Below are 16752 nucleotides of genomic sequence, written 5' to 3'. Positions count from 1 at the left end.
AAGAATCATTGTGACCCCATATCCCCATCAATATGTTATAGAAGTATAGACTCAAAATTTATTGCCCACAGAACAGTCCCACTGTATGTACGTCCTATAATTACCCTCCCTTTTGGAACACCCTGTATATCTTTCAAACCCTTTCCTTGACAGTAGGTGACACGAAATCGAAATGAGTCAAATTTAATTATTATATTATGAAAAATAAAATAATAAAAACTTTATTCCAATTTCAAAACACATGATTAATTAATTAATTGTTATTTCATCGCTAATTTAAATAAACTGTGGGAGCCATCGCTCTTTTACTTAAAATCTCGTAACACACGTCTTCTTTTGTAGAGAAGCTTGGACTCGTTTCGTCTATTTTAAAGTCTAATTTCTTCAAGTAAAAATTGATGGCGGCTTCGTTGCTTTTAAGGACAGTCAAAACGACCTTGGACATTTTAATTTCGAACGCCATTTTGAGTAGGATTTCCATGAAGAATTTCCCAAGGCCTTTCCGTCTGAATCCTTCTTCCAGTTGAATCTCGTAACAGTACAGGACAGCCTTACCAAAGTCGGTGTCTATTCGGAAGTGAACGAAACCAACTGGAATTCCATGGGCATCATGCGCCAAAAGGTATAAAGCGTCCGAGTGGAACAGTTCCTCTTTCTTGTCCTCCTGTAATGAAATCAATGGGTCAAAGGTTAGCAATACAATAGGAGGCCTTTCCAAAATTTTGGTATACCTCTATCCAACCCCATTCCGAACCCTCGTAAAGTTCTCTCATGTTTTTCTCGGTTAAAGACAAGGCCCAGTTCAAGGTGTCCTCTGTAATCTCGTCGCGTCGTCCGCAACTAATCTTCAAGGTTCCCGAGTTCTCAATTTCGAATTTGGGAAAGTTCTTGGAAACAAAGTCGGCCGGGATGAAGTGTGTCTTGGCGTTTTTAACTATCAAATCAGCACGACTGGGAATGGACACTTTGTCTTTCGAGATACCACGGAATTTGCGAGCCATCGTTACCGGAAGTGGTCGGGAAATGATCCTTGACTATCTATAAAAGATAATTAGTATACATTAGAAAATGGTTAGATGGAAAACTTGTTTGAAAAGGACTAGAAGGAAGGTCTTTGAAATTAGGCATAACAAATACAAGTTCTCGCGAATTTTCAACTTAAGAAAATTAACAAACGTCTTGAATAATTATTTATTTATTTAATTAAATCAATGAAGGAAACGATTTTGAGTCCAAACACGACATAAAATGAACATTCTCCTTTACGTTTACGACATTTTATCATAGAAGTTGTTTAAAAAAACATCTATTTTGATATAAAACGCAATATAAACATAAAAAAATATCCTCTTATCTTAAGAAACTTCTAATTTTAAAAAGAGCTTATTAAGAAGATGTCTAACTAGGCCTACACTAGTTAGAAATAACGGTTAATAAAAATCGAAATCATTCGATTGATCGACCCAGCTTTGAAAGATCTTGACTTGAATGAGAAATCAGATACAACATACTAGAGGTCAAATACTTGATAAAGCGCGTAATTGCCATGGCCCTCACCATTTGAAGAGTGCAGTTATTTCAAACTAATTGGGCCCCTCCCACCCACACCCCGTCATTAGCCTTATCGAAAAGTACCTACTGAAACTGCTATTCATTATCATAAGTACATTAAATTTACCCCATAAGTATGCCTTCCCGAAAGCTATGGTTGAGATTGTTTGACAACTGAATGATGAAATAATGGTTTACAAATATCTCTTTCATAACATCGAGGAGTCATTTATGGCTCGTAATTATTAAACCTAGTGTATTAAATTTAAACAATTGAATAATACAAGACACAAACTATGATTTTTTTACATTATGATATTTACAACAATGACAGAACAATGAACAGTGAAGTTAAGGTGAGAATATGGGCATTGAGGTCATTCAGTTCAACCGAACTTGGGCCCTATAGTTAAGTTTGGGTTAGGTCAGTAAAACCAATGACGTCGAACAAGTCAGTGGTATATTTCAAACTAGGCGTCCTCAATCGCGGCATGACCGAGAGGTCAAGTGGGATCTCCTCAGAATTTCATTAGTCCACGTCCCCGTGGTGTTTGCCCCCTATTAATGAGTGAACTAAAACTTATGGGGAAAGGTATATTACAAACTTATGATATCAATAGATAACATTAGACACGAGTTAGGATAAGATGACAGTGGTGGAAAATAGATCTCATATCGCACTTATATTATGTGGTTGTTTAACTTAACAGCAAAATCGTATCGTGTTGGTTGTATTTTCTCTCGATAATCCTGGCTAGTGTCAAAGCGGAATTTTTGGCGCCATTCCACCTACAAACACTTAGCGTTTTCATTTTCATTCTTGTACGCAAGTTTTGCCAAAGAAATCTTTCCGTTACATCGCATCTTCGAGCCATAGTTTTAAGGTTAAGTTGACTAATTCAATATTAGTGGTAAGTTAAAATGGTTTCGATGGAATGCCTACCCTGCTCCTCAACCGCTAACGAGGTGAAACCCAAGGTAAGCCAATTATGATCAACGTATATCATAACGCTTTTTTTTTCTTCTCTCAAGCGGTGGGAAAGGTGTTATTTATAGACTCGGGGTGGGGGTGGGGTGTTTAATTCGTTCATTTGAATCTATTCTTAATTATTTGGCATTCAAATTGCAGTGTTCTTCCACGAATGATGACGAAAATGAGTTCAAGGAAGTGGAAGAAACTGCTGAACGTGGGAATTGGACAGGGAAATTAGATTATTTACTTTCAATGTTAGGATATGCAATTGGATTATCAGCTGCATGGAGATTTCCATATCTTTGTTATAGAAATGGCGGAGGTATATTCTACCTTATTTTATTTAACTGTCATTAGCTAATTAAGCTTTAATGATATTAATTCAGGGGCATTCTTGATACCTTATTTCACAATGTTAATCATTTGTGGTATTCCATTATTTTTTATGGAGACATCGTTAGGGCAATTTACTAGTTTGGGAGCTTTAAAAGTGTTCAAAATTAGTCCTATATTGAAAGGTATTAATTATTTTACGCGAGAAACATTAAAAATTAATTAATAATAAGCATATTTTATGCAGGGACTGGTTATGCAACTGTGTTCGTCTGCATTATCCTTTCCGTCTACTATAACGTTATTATATGTTACATTTTCTTTTACTTGGGAATGTCTTTTACAAGTACCCTTCCATGGGAAAATTGCGATAACCCTTGGAACACTCCAAATTGCACTACTAGTTATCGAACGGCCGGTGTTGTTTTGAAACAGATGTCATATTCAAATTCGACAAATATGACGAGTGACAATAGTTCCATGACCAATTTAGGACTGACTGAAATCAGTACACCTACTCATGAATTTTTCTAGTGAGTATTCTTAGTATGTGTCACTGGATTATGGTGGTTTAAGTATCTCTTTGAAAGGGCGCCATCAGAGGCTTGCGGGAGCTCTTTAATATTGATGTTAATCTTAATTTATTTTTAAATTAATTATTTGGGCTGTTTTATTAATTTAGCAAATATGTTCTTGATATGTCAGACGGTATACACGACATTGGTGGCTTAAATTGGAGGTTGTCTATCTGCTTGGGTGTAGCGTGGATTGTGGTTTATTTGTGTCTAATAAGAGGAGTCAAATCAACTGGAAAAGTAATGATTATTATTGTTAGGGTAAGCAGATATCTAGTTTACTAGCTTTATCTCCAGTCCAAACGTAGGTCCGGAGTTAATCCCCGCCTCTAAATTACAACCAACATCTCATAGGTTCTTGAAAACTCACGTCAGCGCGACGCTAATGACGAAAATCACGTATTTTCCGACTGAGGAGAGGCAGCGAAATAGCCCGGCCTCCTTTTATGTCCCTCCCTTGTATTTTGAAAGAGGGACTGGGACTATGGCGCGCGAATACTTAGGCATCTTATACCTTCTCCCTAGTAAACTAGATATCGCTTCTTGGTTAGTGCTTATCATTATATCATGGCCACGAGTATTAGAGCCAAGCCGCGAGTTTTGTACAACAAGTTGTTCATGTCTTTGTAATTTTTCAAGGTCGTTTACTTCACCACGACATTTCCCTACGTTGTTCTTTTAATATTGTTCATCCATGGGTTGACCTTACCCGGAGCGGTTGACGGCATCAAATTCTATATTTATCCCAAATTTTCAACTCTTGGTTCATTTAGAGTACGCCATTAACAACTTTAAACACATCGAACAACATCATAATTTCAGCTTTAATTAATTTTTATAGGTTTGGGGTGACGCTGCCTTACAAGTATTTTACTCTTTGGGTCCAGGATGGGGTGGTCTCGTCACTATGGCTAGTTTTAACAAATTTTACAACAACTGCTATCGGTATAGTCAGAAATTACTGATCAATTAGTACCGCGAAATTTGAACTTGCAAAAGCTGCTTTGTACTTTCTTAAGCCTTTGCCTTCAACAAAGGCTTAGTTAAAGATACATTTATTGGCTTCAAAACTACTTAAGCGTTAATTGCAAACGTTTAATTGTTTCAGGGAAGCAATAATAGTTCCAATAGCCAATGTAATTACCGCGGTTTGGGCTGGTTTTGTAGTGTTCTCCGTTTTAGGCTACCTATCACACCAAACTGGCATTCCTATTGATAAAGTCGCAACGGGAGGTGACAAACGATACAACCATCTTTAAGTTTAATTAAATTAAAATGATTTTAACTTAACAAATAGGTCCTGGGCTCGCATTTATAGTTTATCCCGAAGCCTTAACTTTACTTCCCTTCCCTCCAATATGGAGTGTTTTATTCTTTTTTATGATGCTAACCCTTGGCATTGATTCGCAGGTACAATAACACGCATTCATCCAATGACGTCATCAGTGTTGATAATTAGTTTATAATTACTTTAAATTTAGTTCGTAACCATAGAAACGGTAATCGCCGCTGTTTGGGATGAATTACCGGTTTATTTACAAGAAAAAAGGTCTTTGCTATCTTTAATTATTTGCGTACTTATGTTTCTTCTCGGACTAATTTGCATAACGAGAGTAAGATATAATCCTAAATTAATAATTAAGTTACTAAAGATTGAGTTTCGGTTATTTAGGGAGGGATGTACGTTCTACAGCTTCTAGATTGGTACAGCGCCGTACTAACTGTTCTTTTAATTTGCATTGTTGAATGCATAATAATTGGATGGATTTATGGTAATTTCTTTTAATTTGATTTTTAAAAAAAGTAATTGATGGGTTTCTTTATCGTTAATTTAAACTTTAGGAGTAAATAATTTTGCGAGAGATATTGAATTTATGACCAAAACAAAAATATCTTTCATTTGGAGGTTTTGTTGGAAATTTGTTTGTCCGATTGTATTGCTGGTATGTTTTTAAAATTTACTTTTAATTAAGGCTTACTTAATTAATGGGAATACGTTTAAATTAACGCGCCGTGAAAATCGCGAGTAAAGATGTTCCGTAACTTCAGTTGTAGTAGAAATATGTCCAAGGGTTAAAAACTTGAAAACTAGGCTTAACTAGGGTTTGTTACTTTGTTCTTTGTTTGAATGTCTAGGAGCAGAAATTTGACCAAGAAAAGGCCTAAATACTTAATTTCGATATTAGACCTTTCTTTATCAAATTTAATATGAATTTCTTTCAGGTTATTTTGGTTTTATCAATTGTAACCAATACTCCTGTTAATTACGGAAATTATATTTATCCAACGTGGGCCGTTAATTTGGGTAAAATAAATATTAAATAGGCATACATTTAAGCCTAATATTACGACCCTTATTAAATACGCGTTTAATTTAGGATGGGGTATCGCTTCAACGTCAATGATTCTAATTCCACTTTATATGGTCTATATTTTTATCTCTACACCTGGAACCATTAATCAGGTTATTAATTAACCATTCTAATTAAAAATTAATTAAATACTAAACCCCGAAATTTAATTTTGAAAGAAATTACAAACGTTTCTACCGAGCCACGATTATGGCCCGGCCTTATCTAAACATCATCGTGAATGGAAAAATTATTGTGACGAATTAGATAACTCTATATCAATGCCGACTCAAATCTCAGCATTCCAAAATGATCCCGTTAATGTCAATACGACAACAACAGCCCAATCTAATCTTTTAATAAATGGAAAACAAAATTCGGAACAATTATAAAAATAATTATTTTATTTTAGAAAAGAATTTAAATTTTATTTTTATTTAAAGTACTCACTTTATTTTTTAAAAGTTTAAAATAATATTAAAGTTTGGTTTTTATTATTTTTTAAGTTTAATGAAATTTAAATGAACTAATTAACGAAATTAACAGTGAAAATAAAAATTATTTTTCAATAACACGTTGAATAACGTGACGTTTTGTTTTTATACTTTGACCGAAGCAAATAATTATTCTTGGAATGTATACAAAACTGCACACGTTTTGTTGTTGGGATAGCCTAAATTTAGATGTTTTTCAGCGAGAATTGAACAAAAATTAAAGGGGTAAACAAAACCCGGTCTAATTTTGAAATTCAATCCTTGGATTTTGATCGGGAAAACACAGTTATGACAACGTCAATATATACTAAACTTGTTTGCTACTTATATTATCATAAGTTTATAAGATATGTTCACCATAAGTTTGTCACTGTTTACAAACTGGAGCTTGTCATGAAGTGACGTAGAAGAAACGTCACAGATTCTCGTAAAGCTACGCCTGCCAAAGGCTTTTACTTCAAACAAAAGGACTGGTAACTTTGAAGCTTCTATCTAACGTCTTTGTATTCAAGCAGACGATACTACAACCCCCCCTTCCCCCTGAAAAGGGGTCTATAGTTTATTTTCGCAATTATTTTTTTGGGTATCAAAACACACTAATAATGTATAATTTTTTCTATCATAATTCAAAAACAAAGAATGTTTACAGAGACAGGCGTTTCGGTACCAAGTGGAGCCAGTTACTAATGAATTATTTGAAATTTAACCCAAATATACTCGGACATATCATGAACGATTTTCGATATATTATAAAGGTCAAACAATCCCGCTGTTTTTTAAACAATTGATTAGGGTATCTTTATCAAATGCTTTAAACAGTGGGAAAGTTCGGCGAAACTTCGAATAGATAGGACCCCAATTTCAAGTCCCATTCTCTTCTTTACACCGGCTTTTGAAATTGTCACCGACCAAAGTGTGTTGAAATCAACACTTAACATTCACGGAAAAGCTGATATTTCGACTTATAGAGTTTTACCAAGGGCACTATATTCAAATATGCCGCCGAAAAATGGAGAAGCTACACATTTAGTAAGTGCAATCATGTATTATTTAATTTTGGTAAATTGAACATGTAAATCGCTAAGCCTAAATAGAGTAATATCGGTAGAGAGGGGGAGTGAACTGTGTGAAAGATATTACTCTAATAGAGTAAAAGGTGATTTTTTTCGCGCCAAATTTAAAAGATACCACGTTTTCTTGTCTCTTTTACTACACATTTGTCTTTATTAAATTGTTAAGAATAATTAGTTTAAAAATTGCAGTAGGTTAAATAACTAAAATATTTTTTTGTTTATGTCGGGTTGAAATAAGGTATGTCGAAATTATGTTTGTAGATATATTTTTCATGTGCTGTTTTATTCATTATTACACTTACAGTTTTTATCTGTCTGGTTATGTAAAACCAATGTAGCTTATGCGACGTATGGGTTTGTGTGTATGTGCGTGAGAAAGTTTTTACCGAAAGATTCAAATCATTCATTAGAAGCTAACGAGTTATTCATAGAGTTTATGCGGTTGCTAAATTATATTTGTATTGAATGTTAAGTTTAATCAAAATCTTACGTTGACACACGTAGCTTATTACGTCATAGTTGCGTTTCTTGTTGTCGTTTTGCAATAAGGGTAGAATTTTATCAAAAACCCATTCCTAATGTATGTGTATTTAAATACGTTTATTACATTTATAATTTAAATTTTCAAAAAAAAAAAAAAAAAAAAGGCCTTTCTCACAGTACTTTAACAAATTTTTAAAAGAGTAGTGGCAGCTTGGGTCGTTTTCTTGCTAAACTATATAGAAATTAGAATGAAGTGCTGCTACTATAATATACGGGTATGTTTTGGAACATTTTCATACAAGTAACCCTTTGCCGAAAATATTTTATATAAAAATATTAAAGTTTTTAGGAAGCTTCGCTAATGAGGTATTTTGTAATTAGCGCGAGTATTCAGCTATGCGTTCAATAACGCGAATACATTCATTTATTTTGTCTTACAACGCGACGACTTGTTCTTTATTTAGGTGAAGCCGTGTACGCGTACGGGCGTGCAATCTATACTTTCTCGGTTAATTTTGCCATAAGTAAATTTCCAAGGCCAATTTAAAGAACCAAAAAAACTTAAGAATTACCTTTATTACTGGACAATTCGTTTGTATGTTAGTTGCTCCTAAATGTAGTATCTTATGAGATCAAAGTGCCGACTTCCACTCGTCTTACCGCTTTAAGCATTAGCCTCTCGCGCCATTTTTTCAGTCTTTTCTTAATAGGAAGGGAAATAAGCCTTACGCAAACTTACGGGTTGAAATTTCCATTGAATGATCCGTGTTATTTTAATACGTTATTTAATTAACAAATAATATTGATAATTAGATACTACCTTCACTATATTTTAGAGAATAGCAACCCCCACATAAGCAAAATCAAATAAAAATAAATGAAATAGAAACGTATAACTTATGTTTAGCCCTGATGCTCCAAAACCCAAAAGAAAAAAAAAAACCAAAAAAATAAAGAAAACAATTAGCCGGCTGCGTCAAAGAGAGTATAGGGGAGGAGTGGAAAGAGGGGCAAAACTTGTCACGCTTTTCTACCGCGCATCTTCAATGCGCAGTACCGAGGCATTTCCGTTTGAGGCATTAAATGGTATCGTAGGTGGCGCGACTGAGCCGGAAACTCCCTCGTACCACTAGTATAATTTAGGCGAGACATCTCATCCAAGTTGTAATTGGCCATATGTCTAATCAGCGCCACTAGCGGATGGTCTGAAAACTACTCCCATAGAGTCTAGGTATATTTAAGCGGGTTTGCAGAATTTCCGTCAGATGGCGCGGCGTTCGAGCCACCTGGCGGAAATTCTGCAAACCCGCTTAAATATACCTAGACTCTATGGGAGTAGTTTTCAGACCATCCGCTAGTGGCGCTGATTAGACATTTGGCCAATTTAGCCTTGTGGAGCGGGGGAGCTTCCACTCCTCCCCTATACTCTCTTTGGTTGCGTGTGCAGACGACGACGTCAGAGATGGCAGACCATAGATATATTAAAAGGGTAGATACACAATTCAATGGGAGGTCGACGCGGAAGGGGCAACGAGCAGACAGCCGCTATTTTCTGGGGGTAGCCGTATAAAACGCCATCTATCGGGAACTTTCGAAACTAAATTAAAGGATGAGCTTAGAGTAGTGGCACTCTATGTTAACCCCCTACAGCGCATAATAAGTCATACCCTCGGAGATGCCATCATGGATGAAGGATGCGCGTGAAAAACATTCGACGCTCTACAGGATGTGCAACTCCCTATACTAAAAAGTAGACAAGTCGATACTAGCGCCGCCTGGCTACCAGCGCTGGAAACCCTCGCGGGAAAAATAAAAAATACTTGACATAAGAAAAAAACACGCGCTACCGTCAATTTTTTTCCTTAGCGTCGTCTGCTAGAAGCAAAACAGACGGGTTTTTTCTTATGTCCAGTATTTTTTATTTTTCCCGCGAGGGTTTCCAGCGCTGGTAGCCAGGCGGCGCTAGTATCGACTTGTCTACTTTTTAGTATAGGGAGTTGCACATCCTCTTGAGCGTCGAATGTTTTTCACGCGCATCCTTCATCCATGATGCCATTACTCCATTTTATACGAGCTAAGAGCGGAAAAACGTATTTTATAAATTTTACACCTGTAAAATCTTTTAAAAAACACTTGGAACTTGTATTTCTACTTACTTTCGAGGAAATACCACCGTTTTCTGAAGGTAAGAGTCTTTTTTTATACATTTATTAGTAATAAAAACATTTAAGGCGAGCTAAGCCTTGGTCATGGCCATAATGTAGATTTGCACATAGAATGAAAGAGGCTGTACTTTCGTGACTTGGAAAATTTATTTTTTAGGCTTTTCGAACATTTCTATGGCAAAATGAGGTAGGAGACTAATGAAATATTTAGTGGATAATTTCGGAAGCAAGGTATCATTGATGAATTGGTTGTCTTTCACTATCATCAAGATTTCGATGTTATCGGGTGGCACAAATACTGCCAAAAAGCATATGGGTACGTTACACACGAAAAGCTGACCCTGTATCTGATGATAGACGTCTGAAGTTTTTTTCAGTTCCAGTTCATCCGTTTCTTCGTCAATGTAAAGGTGAAAGTTACCCGAAGCTGCATTTCTTCTGATAGTTTCTTTATTCTTGAAAATAGTGTAAGGGCATTTGATCTCCACTAAGTACAGCTGGTCCTCAACCAGTATAAGGCAATCGGGGCTTGCCCCAAGGAAGCAAAATTGTGGATTAACAATCAAACCCACAGAGGTGTGACACTGGGTATTTGAAAAAGCAGCGGGTTCATGCTTCAATCCATGATCAAAGGACAAAGCTCCCATTTCTTCTAATGCTTCAGATTGTTGCTCGAGAGTCAAATTACGGAGAGTCAGTTTAGGGATAATTTCATCGGTTACATTAATTTGATCTCCAAATTAGGATGGAATCGCGAACGGTTTGAGCCGACTACGTAGTCTCTTTCCAGTGGTGGGAAAGAAATCTGATTTTGTAAAATGTTTTGAACAAATCCGTAAACTGGAGATATCAGTGGACAGAGGTCCTACAGCTGTTGTTATAGGATTAATCAACTTCTTTCTAGTGGCAGTCCCTTTCGGAAAGTTGTGGTAAGAAAGAAAACGTTCTTTACACCTACAGTTTGAACGCAGCAAACATGAGTTGAAGCCATGATTGTTACATAAATAAGTAAATAAAAACGTTTATGTTATATTTTGTTTTATGCCTTTAAATATAGAGACACACACTTAACAAAGTTCGTTATGGTGGGCACCATTATCGACTCTTATTTTAAGAATATGTAACAGTTTAATGTCCGGATAACATGATAAAATAACGTTTTTCAACGCTGAAAACGACGCTAATCACTAATCTGCCCTGTTTTACAAGACCAAGGCTTAGCTCGCCTTAAATGTTTTTATTACTAATAAATGTATAAAAAAAGACTCTTACCTTCAGAAAACGGTGGTATTTCCTCGAAAGTAAGTAGAAATACAAGTTCCAAGTGTTTTTTAAAAGATTTTACAGGTGTAAAATTTATAAAATACGTTTTTCCGCTCTTAGCTCGTATAAAATGGAGTAATGGCATCTCCGAGGGTTTGACTTATTATGCCCTATAAGGGGTTAACATAGAGTGCCACTACTCTAAGCTCATCCTTTAATTTAGTTTCGAAAATTACCGATAGATGGCGTTTTATACGGCTACCCCCAGAAAATAGCGGCTGTCTGCTCGTTGCCCCTTCCGCGTTTTTTCGTTAAGCCTAAGCCAGCGAAGTGGATCTAGACCCTTTATAGTTTTACTATATCTATGTGGCAGACTGACAGCCAGCCATAGGGAAGACCCTTGGAAGTTGGACGTAGACCGCGAAAAATTGTCAAAACATGACCAGTTATACAACGTCAATGCTAGTTAACGGTTGAAAGATATTAAAACCAAGTGAAACGACATAAAAATCGTAATTTTAACGAGAAATCGTGCAATGGCATCCTGTTCTTTTTCATTAAAGCCCAGTGTCGCTCCATTACCACTTTTACCTGTATGTAACTTATAGCGCCAATTAAAAATTACCGAGTTCCCTAAAATATTAATTAGTTAATTTGAATATATTTTTAATTATTTGGCATTTAATTTTCAGTGTTCTACTGCAAATGATGATGAAAATGAGTACAAGGAAGTGGAAGAAACTGCTGAAAGAGGGAATTGGACAGGGAAATTGGATTATTTACTTTCAATGTTAGGATATGCTATTGGATTATCAGCTGCTTGGAGATTTCCATATCTTTGTTATAGAAATGGCGGAGGTATGACGTGTTTTTGTTATCAAGGGTTGACATAAACTTTAATATAAAATAATTTTAATTCAGGGGCATTCTTGATACCTTATTTCACAATGTTAATCATTTGTGGTATTCCATTATTTTTTATGGAGACATCGTTAGGGCAATTTACTAGCTTGGGAGCTTTAAAAGTGTTCAAAATTAGTCCTATATTGAAAGGTATTAATTAAATTACGTGAGGAATATTGAAAATTAATTACTAATGAGCGTATTTTATGCAGGGACTGGTTATGCAACTGTGTTTGTCTGCATTATCCTTTCCGTCTACTATAACGTTATTATATCATACATTTTCTTTTACTTGGGAATGTCTTTTACAAATACCCTTCCTTGGGAAAATTGCGATAATCCTTGGAACACTCCAAATTGCACTACTAGTTATCGAACTGCTGGTGCTGATTTGAAACAGATGTCATATTCAAATTCGACAAATATGACGAGTGACAATAGTTCCATGACCAATTTAGGACTGAATGAAATCAGTACACCTACTCACGAATTTTTCTAGTTAGTATTATTAGTGTGTCACTGGATTATGGTGGTTTAATATCTCTTTAAAAGGGCGCCATCAGAGGCTTTAATTCCATTAATTATTTGGGCTGTTTTATTAATTTAGCAAGTATGTTCTTGATATATCAGACGGTATACACGATATTGGTGGCTTAAATTGGAGGTTGGCTATCTGCTTGGGTGTAGCCTGGATTGTTATTTATTTGTGTCTCATTCGAGGAGTCAAATCAACTGGAAAAGTAATTATTATCTTTAGGGTCCATCATTTGGGGTCCCCGCGAGGTTTTTAGTGTCGCTAGAAGTTTTGTAGCGTCGCTAGAAGTTTTGTAGCGTCGCTAGAAGTTTTGTAGCGTCGCTAGAAGTTTTGTAGCGTCGCTAGGAGTTTTGTAGCGTCGCTAGACGTTTTGTAGCGTCGCTAGACGTTTTGTAGCGTCGCTAGACGTTTTGTAGCGTCGCTAGACGTTTTGTAGCGTCACTAGAAGTCTTGTAGCGTCGCCCCGAACTTTGTAGCGTCGCCCCGAACTTTGTAGCGTCGCCTCGAGTTTTGTAGCGTCGCCCCGAGTTTTGTAGCGTCGCCCCGAGTTTTGTAGCGTCGCCCCGAGTTTTGTAGCGTCGCCCCGAGTTTTGTAGCGTCGCCCCGAGTTTTGTAGCGTCGCCCCGAGTTTTGTAGCGTCGCCCCGAGTTTTGTAGCGTCGCCCCGAGTTTTGTAGCGTCGCCCCGAGTTTTGTAGCGTCGCCAAACGTTTTGTAGCGTCGCCCCGAGTTTTGTAGCGTCGCCCCGAGTTTTGTAGCGTCGCCCCGAGTTTTGTAGCGTCGCCCCGAGTTTTGTGGCGTCGCCCCGAGTTTTGTGGCGTCGCCCCGAGTTTTGTGGCGTCGCCCCGAGTTTTTTAGCGACGCCCCGAGTTTTGTAGCGTCGCCCCGAGTTTTGTAGCGTGATAACAGTCACAACAAGTTGCTCACGTCTTTGTAATTGTTCCAGGTTGTTTATTTCACCGCGACATTTCCATATGTTGTTCTCTTAATACTGTTCATTCATGGGTTGACCTTACCTGGAGCAGTTGACGGCATCAAATTCTATATTTATCCCAAATTTTCGACTCTTGGTTCATTTAGAGTACGCCATTAATATATTACAATAAAACATCACCAACGAATTATAGTTTCAATATAATTATAGGTTTGGGGTGACGCCGCCTTACAAGTATTTTTATCTTTGGGTCCAGGATGGGGTGGTCTCGTCACTATGGCCAGTTTTAACAAATTTTACAACAACTGCTATCGGTAATTACTGATCAATTCGCGCCCCCGCGAAATTTGAACTCGCAAAGTTCCATTGTACTTTCTTAAGCCTTTGCTTTCAACAAAGGCTTAGTCGAAGATACATTTATTGACTTCAAAACTACTTAAGCGTTAATTACAAACGTTTAATTGTTTCAGGGAAGCAATAATAGTTCCAATAGCCAATGTAATTACCGCGGTTTGGGCTGGTTTTGTTGTTTTCTCCGTTTTAGGCTACTTATCACACCAAACTGGCATTCCTATTGATAAAGTCGCAACGGGAGGTGACAAACGATACAACCATCTTTAAGTTTAATTAAATTAAAATGATTTTAACCTCAACAAATAGGTCCTGGGCTCGCATTTATAGTTTATCCCGAAGCCTTAACTTTACTTCCCTTCCCTCCAATATGGAGTGTTTTATTCTTTTTTATGATGCTAACCCTTGGCATTGATTCGCAGGTACGTTAACATCTTATGACTTCATGAATGTTGATAATTAGTTTATAATTACTTTAAATTTAGTTCGTAACCATAGAAACGGTAATCGCCGCTGTTTGGGATGAATTACCGGTTTATTTACAAGAAAAAAGGGCTTTGTTAGCTTTAATTATATGCGTACTTATGTTTCTTCTCGGACTAATTTGCATAACGAGAGTAAGATAATTAGTAATTAATTGCTAATAATTAAGTTATTAACGATTGAGCTTCGTTATTTAGGGAGGGATGTACGTTTTACAGCTTTTAGATTGGTATAGTGCTGTACTTACCGTCATATTAATATGCATTATTGAATGCGTAATAATTGGATGGATTTATGGTAATTGATATTACTTATTTTACTAATTAATTTAAGTAGTAAAATAATTAATAATTACTTTTTAATAAAGTAATTTATGGGTTTCTTTATCGTTAATTTAAATTTTAGGAGTAAATAATTTTGCGAGAGATGTTGAATTTATGACCAAAACAAAAATATCATTCATTTGGAGGTTTTGTTGGAAATTTGTTTGTCCCGCTGTATTGCTGGTATGTTTTTTTTAAATTTATGTTTAATTAAGGCTTATTTAATTAATTTAGGTAATAGGTTTAACTTATCGCGTCGCGACTCTCGCGTTTACTTATATTTGCTAGTAGACCAAGGCTTAAAAACGCGATGCTCGACCCTAATTTTAGAGTACTCGAGTGAGTCGAGTCTGGATTTGATTTTATGAAAATGTGCTCAATAGGGACTTGACAATTCTAGCTTAACTCCGCCCCCAGCGCCATTATGGTATGTTTTTTTAACAGAATGAAAGCTATATAAGCCCCTCCTCCGGGTATGTTTTTTAGCACTAGTGGAAGGTAGAGTGACGTTGCATGACGTAGTACTGCCAAGTCCCTAATAGGGACTAAATAGGGACTTGGCAGTACTACGTCATGCAACGTCACTCTACCTTCTGCTAAAAAACATACCAGGAGGAGGGGCTTATATAGCTTTCATTCTGTTAAAAAAACATACCATAATGGCGCTGGGGGCGGAGTTAAGCCCGAATTGCCAAGTCCCTATTTAGAGTACTCTATTTCAGGGCAATACTGTTAAATTTAGGCCTAGTATCAATATTAATTTGTTTCCAGGTTATTTTCGTTTTATCAATTGTAACCAATACTCCTGTTACTTATGGAAATTATATTTATCCAATATGGGCCATTAATTTAGGTGAACTAAATAGTACACGTACTTTAATTAATATTACGGCCATTTTTAAATTAAATTAAATTAAATTACCATTAATTTAGGATGGGGTATCGCTTCAATGTCAATGATTTTAATTCCACTTTATATCGTCTATATATTTATCTCTACACCTGGAACCATTAATCAGGTTATTAATTAAATTAACCCTTTTAATTAGAAATTAATTAAATAAATATTAAACCCCGAAATTTAATTTTGAAAGAAATTACAAACGTTTCTACCAAGCCACGATTACGGCCCAGCCTTATCTAAACATCATCGTGAATGGAAACATTATTGTGACGAATTAGATAACTCCATATCAATGCCGACTCAAATCTCAGCATTCCAAAATTATCCCGTTAATGTCAATACAACAACCGAATCTAATCTTTTAATAAATGGGAAACAAAATTCGGAACAATTATAAAATTATTTATTTTATTTAAATTGTAATTTTATTTTTATTTGCACTTACTTTATTTTTTATATAAAGTGTTTAAATATTAAAGTTTGGTTTTATTATTTTTTTAATTTTAGGGATATTTATGTTTTAAAATTAAAATAATTTGTGATAAGATTAATAAAAATTAACATTGAAATTAAATTAATTAATGCTATTAAAAATTTAAAAATTATTTTTGTTTCTTTTTATTTTATTTAGGTAAGTGATTGGATTTCATTTAATTGAATAAATAATAATTAATATTGTGTCGTGGTAAAATAATTAAAAATACAAATACTATGTGAAAGTAAAAAAAAATATGAAAATATTTTTGTTAAATTTATAAACATTTATAGAAATCTGGAAGATTTTTTGTGATTCTAAAAAGTATTAAAATATTAAATTATATTTTAAATGGAGTTTTATTCCATTTTTTTATACATTGTTTTAAGTTTTTTGTGTTTTTTTAAGTGATTTGTGGTTTTATAATTATTTTTATTTTTTGCAAATGGCGGATTTTTGTTTTTAACTCTTTTAGTTCTAATTTATTACCATAGATGGCGCCAACGTTCCATAAATAATAAAAAAAACAGTTTAACTCTTTTAGTTCTAATTTATCACCATAGATGGCGCCAACGTTCCATAAAT

The 16752-nt window shown here is 35.4% G+C and overlaps 3 protein-coding genes across 6 annotated transcripts; 2 read left to right on the top strand and 1 right to left on the bottom strand.

The window, feature by feature from the left end:
* Nucleotides 1-187: 187 nt before the first annotated feature.
* Nucleotides 188-8554, bottom strand: Naa40 (N-alpha-acetyltransferase 40). 3 transcript variants are annotated; one of them, XM_089846254.1, is made up of 3 exons: nucleotides 8406-8554; nucleotides 732-1038; nucleotides 188-664 (listed from the first exon to the last, which is right to left on the bottom strand). In XM_089846254.1, the coding sequence occupies exons 2-3, from the start codon at nucleotides 999-1001 to the stop codon at nucleotides 272-274; spliced, it is 663 nt and encodes a 220-aa protein (XP_089702380.1). In that variant the 5' UTR covers nucleotides 1002-1038; nucleotides 8406-8554; the 3' UTR covers nucleotides 188-271. The 3 variants fall into 3 exon arrangements, with proteins under 3 accessions (XP_089702380.1, XP_089702381.1, XP_089702383.1); XM_089846255.1 differs by lacking the exon at nucleotides 8406-8554 and adding an exon at nucleotides 1177-1318; XM_089846257.1 differs by lacking the exon at nucleotides 8406-8554 and adding an exon at nucleotides 1267-1309.
* Nucleotides 1322-6365, top strand: LOC149654681 (sodium-dependent proline transporter-like). The gene is made up of 15 exons (XM_089846251.1): nucleotides 1322-2529; nucleotides 2681-2846; nucleotides 2911-3042; nucleotides 3105-3390; nucleotides 3540-3672; nucleotides 4072-4206; nucleotides 4274-4377; nucleotides 4541-4665; nucleotides 4730-4842; nucleotides 4914-5045; nucleotides 5105-5204; nucleotides 5275-5375; nucleotides 5656-5737; nucleotides 5811-5896; nucleotides 5963-6365. The coding sequence occupies exons 1-15, from the start codon at nucleotides 2473-2475 to the stop codon at nucleotides 6173-6175; spliced, it is 1965 nt and encodes a 654-aa protein (XP_089702377.1). The 5' UTR covers nucleotides 1322-2472; the 3' UTR covers nucleotides 6176-6365.
* Nucleotides 7091-16519, top strand: LOC149654679 (sodium-dependent proline transporter-like). 2 transcript variants are annotated; one of them, XM_089846253.1, is made up of 15 exons: nucleotides 7091-7306; nucleotides 11954-12119; nucleotides 12183-12314; nucleotides 12377-12662; nucleotides 12772-12904; nucleotides 13644-13778; nucleotides 13842-13945; nucleotides 14102-14226; nucleotides 14292-14404; nucleotides 14468-14599; nucleotides 14663-14762; nucleotides 14871-14971; nucleotides 15560-15641; nucleotides 15722-15807; nucleotides 15883-16519. In XM_089846253.1, exons 1-15 carry the CDS (start codon nucleotides 7274-7276, stop codon nucleotides 16087-16089), a joined length of 1935 nt encoding a protein of 644 aa, XP_089702379.1. In that variant the 5' UTR covers nucleotides 7091-7273; the 3' UTR covers nucleotides 16090-16519. The 2 variants fall into 2 exon arrangements, with proteins under 2 accessions (XP_089702379.1, XP_089702378.1); XM_089846252.1 differs by lacking the exon at nucleotides 7091-7306 and adding an exon at nucleotides 11634-11854.
* The last annotated feature ends 233 nt before the right edge of the window (nucleotides 16520-16752 follow it).

The sequence above is a fragment of the Phalangium opilio genome, unplaced genomic scaffold (genome assembly GCF_054372755.1).
Source record: "Phalangium opilio isolate 3A_F unplaced genomic scaffold, DU_Popi_V2 ptg000079l_1, whole genome shotgun sequence".
NCBI lineage: Eukaryota > Metazoa > Arthropoda > Arachnida > Opiliones > Phalangiidae > Phalangium > Phalangium opilio.
This window is presented reverse-complemented; position numbering and strand designations above follow the sequence as displayed.

What these genes read in the sequence shown, in the direction of transcription:
- Naa40 (XM_089846254.1), bottom strand. Translation starts at nt 1,001, where the DNA reads ATGGCTCGCAAATTCCGTGGTATCTCGAAAGACAAAGTGTCCATTCCC. An exon ending in CGGAATGGGGTTGGATAGAG is followed by an intron (nt 665 to 731) that starts GTATACCAAAAT and finishes ATTTCATTACAG; the next exon opens with GAGGACAAGAAAGAGGAACT.
- LOC149654681 (XM_089846251.1), top strand. Translation starts at nt 2,473, where the DNA reads ATGGTTTCGATGGAATGCCTACCCTGCTCCTCAACCGCTAACGAGGTG. An exon ending in TTTTACAACAACTGCTATCG is followed by an intron (nt 4,378 to 4,540) that starts GTATAGTCAGAA and finishes TAATTGTTTCAG; the next exon opens with GGAAGCAATAATAGTTCCAA. An exon ending in AACGTGGGCCGTTAATTTGG is followed by an intron (nt 5,738 to 5,810) that starts GTAAAATAAATA and finishes CGTTTAATTTAG; the next exon opens with GATGGGGTATCGCTTCAACG.
- LOC149654679 (XM_089846252.1), top strand. Translation starts at nt 11,798, where the DNA reads ATGGCATCCTGTTCTTTTTCATTAAAGCCCAGTGTCGCTCCATTACCA. An exon ending in AATTAGTCCTATATTGAAAG is followed by an intron (nt 12,315 to 12,376) that starts GTATTAATTAAA and finishes TATTTTATGCAG; the next exon opens with GGACTGGTTATGCAACTGTG. An exon ending in CGACTCTTGGTTCATTTAGA is followed by an intron (nt 13,779 to 13,841) that starts GTACGCCATTAA and finishes ATATAATTATAG; the next exon opens with GTTTGGGGTGACGCCGCCTT.